General features: G+C 36.9%; 1 protein-coding gene across 1 annotated transcript in view; it reads right to left on the bottom strand.

Annotated features, from left to right (window-relative positions):
- LOC120542889 (scavenger receptor cysteine-rich type 1 protein M130) overlaps positions 1-15,683 on the bottom strand; it is a 104,963-nt gene that overhangs the window by 20,839 nt on the left and 68,441 nt on the right. The window contains exons 12-13 of the mRNA XM_039775606.1: positions 5,765-6,076; positions 182-514 (exon numbers count right to left, since the gene is read on the bottom strand). Of these exons, the coding sequence (XP_039631540.1) occupies positions 182-514; positions 5,765-6,076 (645 nt within the window). The remainder of the gene's footprint in view (positions 1-181; positions 515-5,764; positions 6,077-15,683) is intronic.

The following is a 15,683-nucleotide window of genomic DNA, read 5'->3' as shown; positions in this document are numbered from 1 at the left end:
TTACTAAGGACATACTATTAATTTACCCATCCAATCTACAGTGGTCGAGTGTGCATGAGCTCTTTGTCTAGGACTGGCTTTGGGAAAGACCCCAACTCTCTGTTTATTTGAAAAAAGCAAGTTCAGAAGATGATTCAGAATGAATGAATGCAAGGATAGAAAGATAGATTAAATATTTTACCTTCGCACACAACCATGGTTTCCATTGTTGGCATGTTACGACTAACGTTTCCAGATAAAATTTTGCCACACTGCCACAACTTATATTCATTGTTTAAACACTTAATATGGTCCATAACCATTTCCTCTTGGTCTGAATGAACTGGCATTGGTAAATTGCTAGTTTTCAGTGTGAGAACTGATCCACAATTCATTTCTTTGCATAACACATTTGCCTCTTGTTCTTGTAGGCCTTCACCCCTCAGTCTGACCTGAGTACCATTTTTGGTAATGTGGAGAAAGCCTGAGCAACTGTCTTCATTGTATTCATCTTTTAGTGATATGTTGACTTCGTCTAGTGGGGAATAAAAAAAAAATTTAGAGATGTTTAGGATTATCTTTGTATAGGAATATTAATCAATTTTTTTAAATATTCTTGATCCTAAATATTGAACATGTACACAAGAGTAGCTATAATAGATTACTAGAAAAATGCAGCAATGCAGGATTGGTAAATGAATAGAAAACCCAACCCAAACTGTACTATAGATATATGATTACTACAAAGCTTAAAGCTTCACTCTTGCCACAACATACTCATACAGCATTTAGAAACTGTAGCTTTGAAAATGAGAAGAACCATTAATTCCAACTCTATCAGAAAGCAAATGACCATAATTACACCTTTCAGGATAAACTCCTTGAGGGCAAAAGCTTAGAACCAATTACAGTTTTGATGCAGTATACATGCTTTGTAGTTAGTTCTTTCAGCATTTCAAGATATAGTATTACAATGATCTTTCCATTTTATCTGGGGTATTAATAAGTAATAATAAAGTGAGTAAACTTCCCCTAGGGGATCAAAAACTATCTATAATGGAGTGTTGCAAGATTCCGTTTAGATTTGAATACTTTTTCTTTGTTTATGCATTCATTTCTACAATACTTGCCACATGAAATTTGTAATGGTGGCCAAGAAAAAAATGTACTTTCATGTTTTCAGGCAGAAAGAAGAGAAAGAAGTATACGACATAATAGAAGCCAATAGTTAATAAAGTTGTACAATGCCAAATAATTTGAAAAATATTCATGGAAAAGAGAAAAGTGCAAATAAATTGGTGAGTGGGGTTTTGGCCTACACACACTCATACGCACATTAACAAAAAAGAAGGGGCATCCCCTTTGGGGTCTCTGACACGGACATGCATATGATATTGAGGAACAGGGTCCATGTGTTGCTTGGGGTATTGGTGTGAATTTGTATGTTACGGTAACTTTGATCAGCGGCTTCATTATATATGATACATAAAACAATCAAGGGCTGGGTGCAATGTGTCATATATATGATGGAGAAAAACATCTGGGGTAGGGCACCGTAGTACAGGGGCTTGAGTCCTTGAAGGTCTCCCTCCCTTCCAACACCACTGTCCAGTCATAGGGTAAAACATGAAAACGAATGTTTTTTTTTTTTGCTAAAATACTTCTGTAATTATCAGTGGACAACATAAACAGAAAACCTAAAACCTCATGGGAAGGACTTTTTGAATTGAAGATCTACCTCTTTCCCTTATTCATTGGTCTTCAGGTCAATAAGTCCTTCCATCCTGATTATTTGTTGACATTTGTTGTTAATAATGCTCTACTCACAGCACTGATAGTGATTGCATAGAGTAATGGATTGTGCCAGTTCATTCAAGGGAGCAAAGTGAAAGGAGGAAGGTTTATCAAAGCTCAAAGAATAGTTAAGCAAGTGCTTGCTAGGCTGTGAGCACAGTCAGTTTTGCACAACTTATCCAGTAGGAGGCTCTGGTTAAAAAAAACATCAAATATTGCATACAGAACAGTAAAGACTGATTGTAAAGTTCTGCATTCATGGGAAGCCCCAGGAAATTACTTATAAACAACAATGGATCTAATCCAGTAAATCCTTAATTAATTGTTTAATCAGGGTAAACAGTGAATAAGCTCCTTTTTCCTTTTCAACTCTTCCTACTTGTATGTGGTGCCCATGTACCTGATCAACCTTCTCCATACAACATGATCCTGCATCTCCTCTCCAGACCCTGTTCCTTTAAATCATCTTTTACTTTATTTTTCCCTGTACTTCCATTTCCATTACTCTTTTGCCTACATATAATAATTGTCTCTCCTCCTTAAATGTTCATACCACTTCAATCTACTTTCCTCTACTTTCTTAGGTATCTCTCTTATTTTTGTTGTAACTCTGATTCTCATGTCTTATTCTGTCCTTCTTTTTAACTCCACACAACCATCTCAACATTCTCATTTCTGACACATCTAACCTCTTCTCCTGCACTCCCTTTACTGTCCATATCTCAGTTCCATACATCATTGCTGGTCTTACGATTATCTTAAAAACCTTACCTTTAACTCTCACTTTGACTCTTCCATCTCACAATACACCTTATAACTTCTCCCAATTGTTCCAACCACATTGCACTCTATAGGTTATCTCTGCACCCAGTTCTCCATCGCGGGCTTCCACTGATTATTCCACTATTTAAACTTGTCCACCTTTTTCATCATGTCTTCCTGCAGGCTAATTTCTTATTCCTGATCATAATTAAATCTCAAATATTCAGTCTTCATCCAATTTATCTTCAATCCATAAGTCATTTAAGCTGGACAGTTTGACATCCACGGGTGCTGAGCAGGCTCCTGTCAATAATGGAAAATCCACTGCATCCACTGAACAGGATCATCTCCAGACAGAGGAGCAGCTTCAGCGACAGACTGCTGTCACTGACATGTTCCACTGACAGACTGAGGAGATCGTTCTTCCCCCACACTATGCGACACTTCAGTTCCACCCGGGGGCGTAAATGTTAATATTATGCAAAATTATTGTCTGTCTGTTACACCTTCATTGTTATCACTCTTTAATTTAATATTGTTCTTTATCTGTATGCTGCTGCTGGAGTATGTGAATTTTCCCTTGGGATTAATAAAGTATCTATCTATCTATTTCCCCCACACTATGCGACACTTCAGTTCCACCCGGGGGCGTAAATGTTAATATTATGCAAAATTATTGTTTGTCTGTTATACCTTCATTGTTATCACTCTTTAATTTAATATTGTTCTTTATCTGTATGCTGCTGCTGGAGTATGTGAATTTCCCCTTGGGATTAATAAAGTATCTATCTATCTATTTCCCCCACACTATGCGACACTTCAATTCCACCCGGGGGCGTAAATGTTAATATTATGCAAAATTATTGTCTGTCTGTTATACCTTCATTGTTATCACTCTTTAATTTAATATTGTTCTTTATCTGTATGCTGCTGCTGGAGTATGTGAATTTCCCCTTGGGATTAATAAAGTATCTATCTATCTATCTATCTATCTATCTATCTATCTATCTATCTATCTATCTATCTATCTATCTATCTATCTCTCTATCTATCTATTTAATAATGGGAACTTTGTAAACAGTGATTAAATTAGTCTTTCACTGTTAATTGGAGCAGAAGAGTGGTAGAAATGGACAATAATCATGTTGTGAAGCTCCAAGAGACTGGATTTGAATACCAGTTATTATCCCATCTGTATGGAGATTGTATTTCCTCTCAAGTCTGTGTAGGTTTTCTCTTGATAGTAAAGCTTCCGCTCTCTTCTCAAAAATGTAACTGGTTGAGGATTAGTAAGAGAGTATGTGATCACAAGTGTAGCCAACAATGAACTGGCGCCCTGTCTGGGGTTAATCCCAGCCTTGTGTCTTATGCTGCCAAGGTAGACCCCATCTCATTTTGACTATAAATTTGAAATATAAGTGTCAGAAAACTGAGACAGAAAATTAATTGTCCTTGGAATTCAATTCCAATTTTTCATGCTGTTGTGTTGGGACTGATTCAGATTCTTTACTCTAATAGTTAATTCTCTCCTAGTTTGCAAAATTCCCAGAATATTGTTATCAACGTAAGATGTATAAATCATAAAAGAATTAGTTTTGATCTACTTTATTTTATTCCTGTTAGCAAGTAGTAAATAGTATTCCTCTCCTTTACCATGCTTAACAAATTAATGGTCATACATAGGAGAATGCTTTAACATCACAAGCTGGCTATTTTATAATTCCTAATAAACCTTTAATAGCCTATAATTGAAGCTGGCTTTTATATCAGCTCGTTTGAGATGATTTACTTAAAAAAAGCAATGCCCCATTAGAGTCATTTTTTTAAATGAAACTGAACACCCACATTGAAATTATAGTCTTCTGCTAGAGCTAATAGATCATCTTGAATTATTATTATATGTTTTTGTTAATATCAACATTTTAAATATATAGTTTATTGTTTGTCTTATTGCTAATATTACTGTAGGCTTAACTGAATTTTTATATCTTTCTTCTAGTCTTTCAGAACAATATCAACCTTTGGACAGTCAATGTCTCATACTTTTGAGACATGACTTTATAGGACATGAAATAGATATATCATTATGGTTCAGTCCTATAGATGCACCAGTGCCACACTGGACGTTTTGAAAAAAAAGTAGTAAATTATTTACCTTTTTTAACATAGCTTGCTCAATCCTATTCAATGTCAAAGGGGGCCAGTGACTCTGTGCGAACAGCAGCAGGCACACAGCAGAAAATGGTCTGTAACAGGACGCCGATCAATTGCAGACCCCCCCTCACAGATACTTCCACATACACACTCAGACACATCAAAATGTCCAGTGTTAAATTAGCTGTTCTAGTGTTAAATTATACCTTTAAAGTTTACATATTATTTACATGTATACCCCTTCATGTGAAAATTCAACACTATCCATTTTGTTGTCCACAAGACTAATTTAGAGTTGGCAGTTAACTTTAGCTGCATGTCCTTTGGGGATGTGGTAGGAAAAATCCAAGAAAATCACCCAAAGAGACATTGGAAGAACGTTCAACTCAATATAGAAATTGGCTGGGTGTGGGATTTGAACATAGGACAATGGTTTCGTGATATGGCAGGGCTAAGTACTGCTGTGTGCTGTGAATTTTGAAATTATTTCTATTTTTATTATTTTCCTTATTGTCAGTTTTTCTGTTTATTGCACTCTTCTACAGTATGTGATATTTAAAAACATCAGAAGCACAATATATAAACCCTGCTATTTCTAGTGTGCAAATGGCCACCTGAACAACTTATTTGTGTTTTAAATACTATAATCATGTATTGAAAAACACTTCAGAACATTTTAGGGTTCAAAACAGTAATAGAGTTTACATGCAAGATTATTTTTAGTTAGCTAAAATTACGTTTCCAGTGTCTTTGCAGATTAATTTCAGTTTCAACACTGTTTTAATTTACATATTCACACTTTTGTTTGATAAGAAATATACTAAAACTCATTCTTTCCTTTACAAGTTCATATGATATGTACAATATTTTCAGGAAAAGACTTATTTCAACATTGTCCTCACAGTTCAAAATGTCAGTGAACATGTTCTGCATTTGACTTAATATTAGAAGATTTTGAAAATGCTTAACATGAATCAACATTTTTCCTGCTTTAATAAAGACATACCAATTGTTTAAAGTGATGCAATGTTTTAAATATTAACTCATTTGACATATCAATAAAAATATTCTCTACCTGTACAAGTCACATGGACAGGTGTGTTAATGATGAGATTCTGAGTATAAGTTTGGCAATCCCAGATACTGCTTTCATTGCCATTACATTTAAACTGAAATTCCATCCAGTTTTTATAATTGTGAAAGTTTCCAGTTTCCTCTTTCACATCTAATAGCTTTCCACAATGCAGCTGTCGGCAAAGAACTGTTGCTTCTGATATGTTCCATCCCATGCTGACCACTGGCTTCAGTCTTTTTTGATACCTTATCATCACTCTTCCAGAGCAGGGGTTTTTGCCACTTGAGTCCTGAAGAATTATGTCCATATTTTCTGTTAAAGATAAACAAATGAATAATTTAAGTGCTGAATACATCTCTGAGATTTAGCGTTTAATTTTTTTGCAATTGTTTCATATTTAGAAAAAGCATAATAAGAAGATGGACACATTAATCAATGGGGAAATAGGCAAAGTCCAATATTGTTATCATTACCAATGCTATGTTAACAATCCACCTCATTTTACTGATATCCCTCACATAACATTTTTCCATACTAAGGTTTTAATCATGTCATAAGAAGAGAAGATTTTAATTGACCTCACAAATTTGCAAAAATAATAGTCGAAATCAAGAGTTCTTAATTTGAATCCACGTGGAAGAAGTAAATCACCACAGTAACAAAAGAAGACACTCTCCTGCACTGTTCCGGATCATGGGAAAATCTATGGCAGTTTTCATGTTTTTCCCCTGTCTAAATAAGACCAAAAAATGTTTTCATGATTTCCAGTCCATTCCTTGTGAATATGTTAAAAAAATTTGATTGGAAAAAATGATAACCACAGAGCAAGACTCATCAGGTACATATGTGAAAAATAAAGTGTATGAATTCCACAAGATTTCATCCATCCATCAATTCCTAATACAGGAGCCAATCCCACCCAACACACAGTGCAAGGCAGGAACAAATCCTGGGCAGGGCGCCAGCCCACCGCAGGAGACACACACACACACACTAGGGACAATTTAGGATCGCCAATGCACCTAACCTGCATGTCTTTGGACTGTGGGAGGAAACCCACGCAGACACGGGGCGAACATGTAAACTCCATGCAGGGAGGACCCAGGAAGCGAACCCAGGTCTCCTTACTGCGAGGCAGCAGCGCTACCACTGCGCCACCATGCCGCCCACAAGAAATCAGGATATGAAATTAATAACAAATTATTTTCCATTTTCTAGGTCCAGGCCTGGAGGGATACCCAGGTTATCGATTTCTCTTTCCCAGGCTAAGGTATGAGTGATGTGGGGGAAATGGTGACCTTAGGGCCATTAAGATTCACCCTGCAGTTTCAGATCTCTGGTCCAAGCACCTGGTGTTGAAACTTTAACAGGTTTGGTTACCAAACAGTTGTCTCACAGACCTGAACTGAACATCCCTAATCCTGCAATGAAACCCCTAAGTTGACAAGCCCCTGTCTGAATCTATGAGATCAGTAAATGTAATGATCTAGACCAGGGGTAAACAACGTCAGTCCTGGAGGGACGTAGTGGCTGCAGGTTTTCAGTAGATCCTTGCCAATAACAGGTCTTATTTGATTAAATACCTTGTTAGTGCTTTAACTCTACAATGTCAGGTCATTTTTATATTGTACATTTTTTCCTTTGTAAGGATATTGCCCAAATGATTTGAACCCTAAAACAGATGAGTAGTTTTCAGTTCTTCTCTTTTTCATGTTCAGTTTCCTTTAAAGTATCTCATTTAACTAAACAGTTCATGATAAACACACATAGGATTAGCGTAAAAAGAAACAAGCTAGATGGAGAACTGCTGGCTTCTTGGTCATTTGCATATTATTGCTAATAAGAAGCAATTAAATCAAAGAATGTAGCTGTTTATGATTAAAATAAGCAGTTAAGGATTCAAAACCTTAACAAGCGAGTCAACTAAAAAGAAGCAGAAAAATGTCACTTGAGCAATAACTGCTAACTAGCAATTATTGACTTCTCATTAAGCAACTGGGTTGGAACAAAAACCTGCAGCCACTGCTTCTCTCCTGGACCACCATTGCTCAATACTGATCTAAACCTAATTAATATCACTGGTATATTAAAAATAAAAAAAATTGTTATTATTTTATGTGATGTTTATATTTTTTGGGTGCTGAATTTAAAAATCCCTCACCAATGAGGGCAAACAAACCTCAGTGTGATTCAGTCAGTTGATCACTGCACTTGTAAATAATCAGTTTAATTTTTTTAGTTGTAATTATAGTATGGTCTCTAGTTATTGTGTGAATAATCTCAATGCTTTTTGCTACACTGGTAGAAAGTTTGCAGTGAAAAAACACAGACAGAGCATAACAGATTTTGTGTAAAAAAAATATTTACTCCTACTTTGAAAGAAAAGTTGGTGACCAGAGGGCTGTTCCACGAAGCGAGCTAACCTCAAAATCCAGGTTTATTTCGATAATCCCGTTTTAATTTCTCGAAATTCGGTTCCACGAACGAGGCTAACCTGAAGCTCCGCTTAATTACTATGCCAACATATGCTCTTGGACAAGCCTGCTCCGTGGCAGGTTAGTTGTGAAGCTTAGCTTAGCTTGATGAATATGATTGGACAAGCCATGTGATGTCACAGCACGACATTCTGCGGGGCTGGGATTATTCTCCTGCTGTTCACTCCCTCTTTTGCACACATCGACCCTCCAATATAAAATTATTACAGATTACATGCAGGCGATTCTAATTACTTAGAAAGTATAAAATGACAAGGAGTGCATTGAAGGCTTTTACATGAATAACCATGGCGTGCCCATTTATTCATAATCCAGTTGATGAGGGAGCGAGGCTCATTCGTAGAGCTTTAAGGCAACAGGTTCCACAATTACTTCGGCCCAGGATAGATCCGTTGCATTTTGCGGATGATTATTTAAATGAGCGCTATAGATTTAGTAGACACAGTATTGCATATTTGTGTCAGTTATTAGAACCTTACATTTCTAAAAACACACGTCGCTCTAAAGCCTACGGTTGCACAGTCTTTGTGTATCGCTTTGCGTTATTTTGCCAGTGGTTCATTTCTGTACAGTGTGGGGGATGCTGAACATTTAAGCAAAGCTACAGTGTGCCGTGAAATCAGGAAGGTTTGCGTTGCATTAAAGTCCTTTTAAATATATTCATTACCTTTCCTGGCCACCGAGGAATTCTTGCCATTAAGGAAACTTTCTTTGGAATTAATGGTGCTTAATCTTTAAACATCTACTCATTTACAGCACATAAATCATTACCTGATAAGTAACTGAATTTAATTTGTCAGGCTTTCCTAACGTCATTGGAGCCATTGACTGTACACACGTGAGGATAAAGGCTCCAGCAGGTCCAACAGAGCCTGATTACATAAACCGCAAATCATATCACAGTATTAATGTACAGGTAAGTACTGATAATATCTCACATTTATATACAAGAGGTGAAAGTGTAGTCGTCCAACATTAGCAATGTATGTCATTACCATTTCCTAAAATGTTTCAGATGGTATGCACTGCTGAACATCTAATTTCAAACATTGTGGCAAAATGGCCAGGATCAGTACATGATGCCAGAATTTTTCGCGAGTCTTCACTGGCTCAAAGCCTCAGACAAGGCAAGTCAACTAAAATTCACAAATATACTATAGTTTATTATACTACAGTCTAATGTGTCTACTTTCCATTATAGGAATTTTTCCTGGTGTGCTGCTTGGTGACAGAGGATACCCATGTCTACCGTTTCTTCTCACACCATATACAGATCCTGCAACACAAGCAGAAAGACATTTCAACCATGCCCATTGTAAGACAAGGGCACGCATTGAAATGACATTTGGACAGTTAAAATCCAGGTTTAACTGCCTGTGGCATCTCAGAGTTACACCAGACAGAGCGTGTGACATTGTAGTAGCCTGTGCAGTTTTGCATAATGTGGCAATACTGCAGCAGGAGCGTATGCCAATAATGACGCATTCTTCACTTGCTGCCAGGACCTTTTCGTTCCACTCATGTTGCTCCTGAAACCAAGCATTATTAATAATTATATTAAATCGGCACAGGCGAGCATTTTATCTCAGAACCGGTTTGACCCTCTCGCGTCCCCATTTCGCCTTCAGCACCTGGTGATGTATTAGTGGTAGGTGATTCCATCGTTAGAAACCTTAATGTCGCATGCCCTAATGCAAAATCGTTTGTTTCTTGTTTTCCGGTGCTCGTGTCCGAGATGTAATGAAGCGTCGCCAGCAGTCTACGAGAAACACAAGGAGAGGGCAGTTGGATCAATCGTCTTGCATGCGGCGTAAACGATATAAGGCACCGACAATCAGAAATCCTGAAGGCTGACTTCGCAGCTTGATTAGAGACACGAAGGAGAGGACCCCATCGGCAAAGATCTTCGTTTGGTCCACTACCTCTCGTCAGACGATCCAACGAGTACTACAGTCGTCTGCTAGGGTTGAACAACTGGCTACAGGGTTTCTGCAAGAAGAAGGATGTCGGTTTCATCAACAATTGGAATCTCTTTTGGAAAGGCGCGTCTCTTCAAGCGTGATGGCCTGCATCCGAACAGTTTCGGCCGGGTCCTCTCCGAAAACATATCGAAGGTAATTCGTTTTCTTGACTATCTATCTCTGCTCTTAACCCCTTCCGAAATAATACTGCTGTGCCAGGACATGATGAATGTTTAATAGAGTCTTCCGTTAAAGTTCACACCATTAATACTGTAATAAGCAATCTCAATGCACGTAGAAAACCTAGGAAATACGGCATAAACTCCAATAATCTAATTAAAATCACTATTTTAGAGGAACAATGTATTAAAACTATAAAACAGATCACAGATTAAACAAAAATATACACAGAGCGGCTAATAATAATAATTTAGTTCCTATTCCAAATAACAATAGCACATAGTACTCATCTCTGCACCTCCGAAACATTAAATATGGCACTATTAAATGTTAGAGCTTTAACTAACAAAACGTTTTTTATCAACGATCTTATTAGTGATAAAAAAATAGATTTTATTGCACTAAATGAAACATGGCTGAATTCAGATGCGCGTCAGTTTTAATCGAATCTGCGCCTCCGGATTACAGTTTTACTCATTCAAACCGCCAGGGAAAAAGGGGGGGCGGATTGGCTAACATTTACTCGAGCGATTAAAATGTAAAGATGTCAGTTTTGGTAAGTTCAAGTCCTTTGAGTATCTCGCCGTTGTTATTCATGGAGATTCTCAAGTTCTAGTACTATCCGTGTATAGACCTCCTAAATATAACGCGTCGTTTTTTGAGGAATTCTCTGACTTAATGTCAATTTTAATTACTAATATGACACACTCCTAATAGTTGGCGACTTTAATTTTCATATAGATAATCAGTGTGATCTAAAAGTAAAAGAATTTATGAACCTCCTGGATTCTTTTGATTTGAGACAACTCATAAATCAGCCTACACATAAAGCAGGTCATACATTAGACTTAGTGATTACTAAAGGACTGAAAGTTGATATAAAACAGATCATTGATATTGGTCTATCAGACCATTTTCTTCTACTTTTAATATAGAAATAATGATAAAAAACACTCATGAGAAGCATATTGTTAAAAAACGCTTCTTTGATTCGGCAGCAGCTTTAAAACTTACAAACATTTTAAGCAATCAGTCCGTTTATAGTGCCAGCTATAATAGCGAGGACAATGTAAATAGTAAGGTGGAAAGATTTAATTCTAAAGTGAGAGCTGCTGTTGACATAGTTGCACCTGAAAAGACAGTGAAAAAATCTTCTAGCATTGTTATACCATGGAAGACCCAAAGAGTGTCTGATTTAAAGAGAACATGCCGTAGAGCTGAGCGTCAATGGAGGAAGACTAAACTTACTATCCACCACGAAATATTAAAAGTCAAAATAACAGAATACAATAACACTGTCCGTCTTGAGAGAGCTGCTATTTCTCTAATATTATAAATAACAATGCTAGTAATCCTAGAGTCTTATTTTCAACAATTGATCACCTACTAAACCCAGGTAGCTCAAAGGAATGCCTCCTAAGTGCTTCCAGTGAAACCTGTGAGGCTGTCGCTGTATTTTCAATCAAAAATTAATGATATTAGAAATAACATAGTATATCTCCCCAACACTAAGGATCCCCTAAACCCCAACATCCTGTTATAAACAAATTAAACTCTTTCACTAGGATAGATTTACCTGATTTACAAAAAATAATATCTCAATTAAAACCCTCCACCTGCGTCCTTGACCCGATACCAACAAGGTTTTTCAAAGTATCAGGCGTGCTAATTGATAATGTTCTTGACATAGTAAATTCGTCACTAGATACTGGGGTCTTCCCAGACTGTCTTAAGACTGCTGTAGTTAAACCCCTACTTAAGAAACATAATCTTGACCCCTCGCTCTTGAAAATTTTAGACCCATCTCTAACCTGCCCTTCTTAAGTAAAGTTCTAGAGAAGGCAGTCATTATGCAGTTAAATGACCACCTAAATAAACATGCTATTCTTGATAAATTTCAGTCAGGTTTTAGAACAAATCACAGCACAGAAACTGCACTCGTTAAAGTAGTAAATGACTTGCGGGTAAATGCAGACAGAGGCCATTTATCTGTTCTCATCCTCTTAGATCTGAGTGCTGCATTTGACACCATTGATCACAACATTCTTAGAAATGCCTTAGTCAATGGGTGGGCCTCTCTGGCAGTGTCTTAAATTGGTTTGAATCCTACCTGACAGGGAGAAAATATTTTGTTAGTTGTGGGAATTACAACTCAAGACACATGATATCCAATATGGTGTTCCACAAGGCTCTATCCTGGGTCCGCTGTTATTCTCAATCTACATGCTTCCGTTAGGTCAGATTATCTCAGGGCAACGTGAGCTACCACAGCTATGCTGATGACACACAGCTGTACTTATCAATAGCACCTGATGACCCCGATTCTATTGATTCACTAACACAATGTCTGACTAGTATCTCAGAATGGATGAATAGTAATTTTCTCAAGTTAAATAAAGAGAAACTGAAATTTTAGTGATCAGCAATAATGGATACAATGAGGCTATTAGAAATAAACTGGATACATTAGGATTAAAAGTCAAGACGGAGGTAAAAAGCTTAGGGGTGATTGTTGACTGTAATCTGAATTTTAAATCACATATTAATCAGATCATTAGGACAGCATTTTTCACTTAAGAAACATAAGTAAAGTTAGACCTCTTATATCACTGAAAGATGCTGAGAAATTAGTTCAGCGTTTGTTTTCAGTCGACTAGATTACTGTAACGCACTCCTCTCAGGACTACCCAAAAAGATATAAATCGTTTGCAACTAGTGCAGAATGCAGCTGCTAGAATCCTAACTAGGAAAAGAAAATCAGAACACATTTCTCCAGTTTTGATGTCACTACACTGGTTACCTGTGTCATTCAGAATTGACTTTAAAATTCTGCTTATGGTTTATAAAGCCTTAAATAATCTCGCCCCATCTTATATATCGGAATGTCTGACACCTTATATTCCAAATCGTAACCTCAGATCCTCAAATGAGTGTCTCCTTAGAATTCCAAGAACAAAACTTAAAAGAAGTGGTGAGGCGGCCTTCTGCTGTTATGCACCTAAAATCTGGAATAGCCTGCCAATAGGAATTCGCCAGGCTGATACAGTAGAGCACTTTAAAACACTGCTGAAAACACATTACTTTAACATGGCCTTTTATAACTTCATTTTAATCGTAATTTAACTTAATCCTGATACTCTGTATGTTCAATTCATCATAACAACTATTCATGGTGGCTCTAAAATCGGTACTGACCCCTACTCTCTTTTCTGTTTCTTTTTCCGGTTTCTTTGTGGTGGTGGCCTGCGCCACCTCCACCTACTCAAAGCTTCATGATGCTCCAACAATGATGGACGGATTAAAAGGAAGAAGTCTACGTGACCATCATCATCATCAAGCCCTTCCGTGAGAACCCTAAATCCAAAGAGGACTGTTTCATTTATGTTAGGTAGAATGCCCAGAGGGACTGGGCGGTCTCATGGTCTGGAATCCCTACAGATTTTATTTTTCTCCAGCCGTCTGGAGTTTTTTGTTTTTCTGTCCCCTGGCCATTGAACCTTACTCTTATTCGATGTTAATGTTGATTTATTTTTTATAATTATGTCTTTCATTTTTCTATTCTTTAATATGTAAAGCACTTTGAGCTACTGTTTGTATGAAAATGTGCTATATAAATAAATGTTGTTGTTGTTGTTGTAATAATTACAATTATATATCACTTTTTTTTTATCCAAGATGAACCCATATAATTAACATGCTGTCCTGTTTATCAATGTGTTAAAATAACCTTAAAGTACCTTACAACTGGTAACAAAATGCATATGTAAAAGGAAATTTTAATGACTATACATTTTGAAGGCTTGAAACTGTTCTCATTTAGTTGTTAAATAGTTTGACATCCTTAACACAAAAGTTACTAAAATCATGTTCTTATGCATTTAACTTGTCAGCTATTTTCTGCCATGCAGCCTCACGAGCTTTGATAATACAGCTCGTGTTCCCCTTTCTAGTTATTATAGCTTTGTTGTCCTCATAGGCTTGTAATAATAATTCTTGCTCCTCCTGCAAAAAACGCAGCTCTTTCCTTAGTTTCCATTCTTACTTATCCAGCATCGATTAACAAGGCTGCCTTTTATATCGCGTGGACACGCACGAGCCTCGCTTATCAAGCTTGGCTTGAATTAGCGGAGATTAAATACACCTGAATTTTGTTCGTGGAACTCAATGAGCCTGAAGTGAACTGTTAGGCTAACTCAAGCGAGGCTATTACAAATAATCCTCGATTTTATAAACTCGCTTTGTGGAACAGCCCCCAGGACAAACAGTGGCCCCTCACAGTGTCTGTTGTGTGTGTGTTGAGGAATTAAGACAACGGACGAAAAGTAAGCAAAAGGTGCTTGCTTTTAGCACTCTGATGATATGAAAGAAGCCCAGAATCACAGTGACAATTGTTACTTCTGTTCTTGCAAAATTCAAGGCTAAACCAAAAAAAAAGAATCAGAAATTTTATCTTAATTTTCCATCAGCAATAAGACATGATCTACCAATCCCTACTCTACCTGACAGTCCCGAATCTGTAAAAACCCCAACTGAGGAAGACAGTACTTCAAGTGATGATGAAGAATTTGTCCCAGCACATGTTCAGACAATGAGCAACAACCGCTCACTCCAAATGAACTTCATGATTTAGTAAGAGAACAAGGCCTTCCCAAAAATGCTGCAGAGCACTTGGGGTCCCAGTTAAAAGATAAAAATGCATTTGTTATCTGGTGGGTTTTGGATTCAGTTTTGCTGTTTTCCTTTTTTTAACTTTGATATTGTTTCTTTTCTTTGTAATTTTTGTTTTTGTAGTTTTAGCTTTCTTGTTTGTGTTCGTGTCTTCACTATGAAGTCATTTGTTTTATATGTTTGAATTGATTATATGCAATATTATTTTATTCAAATAAAACAAAATGTAAAAGATTAAATGAGATTACAATTTATTACATTAAGATATAAATTTTAATTGGTACGGAAACAGAGAAGAAGTGCTTGCAGCCTATTTCAAGAAAGATGGATCCTTGATTTACTGCACTGAGGGAGGAGGCCTAATGCAGAAACTTGGCAGAGATCACCATGCAGATGAAAGAGCATACAGTAAAGGTGATGGGGAAACCAAGAAAGATATCTTATCTTGGGAGTAATATATATCTCTGTGAACAACAACTGGCAGTCTGATCAGAGGTGCACGATTCTGCCCTCTGAGAATAGATATAACTCTAAAGTTTGAACCAAATTAAAGTAAAAGAATGTTAATGTCACTGTAATGAATAATGTAATAAGGCTAATACACCACAAAAACTT

The sequence above is a fragment of the Polypterus senegalus genome, chromosome 13, assembly GCF_016835505.1.
Source record: "Polypterus senegalus isolate Bchr_013 chromosome 13, ASM1683550v1, whole genome shotgun sequence".
Lineage (NCBI taxonomy): Eukaryota > Metazoa > Chordata > Cladistia > Polypteriformes > Polypteridae > Polypterus > Polypterus senegalus.
Note: the sequence above shows the minus strand (reverse complement) of the source record. Positions and strands in the feature narration are given on the sequence as shown.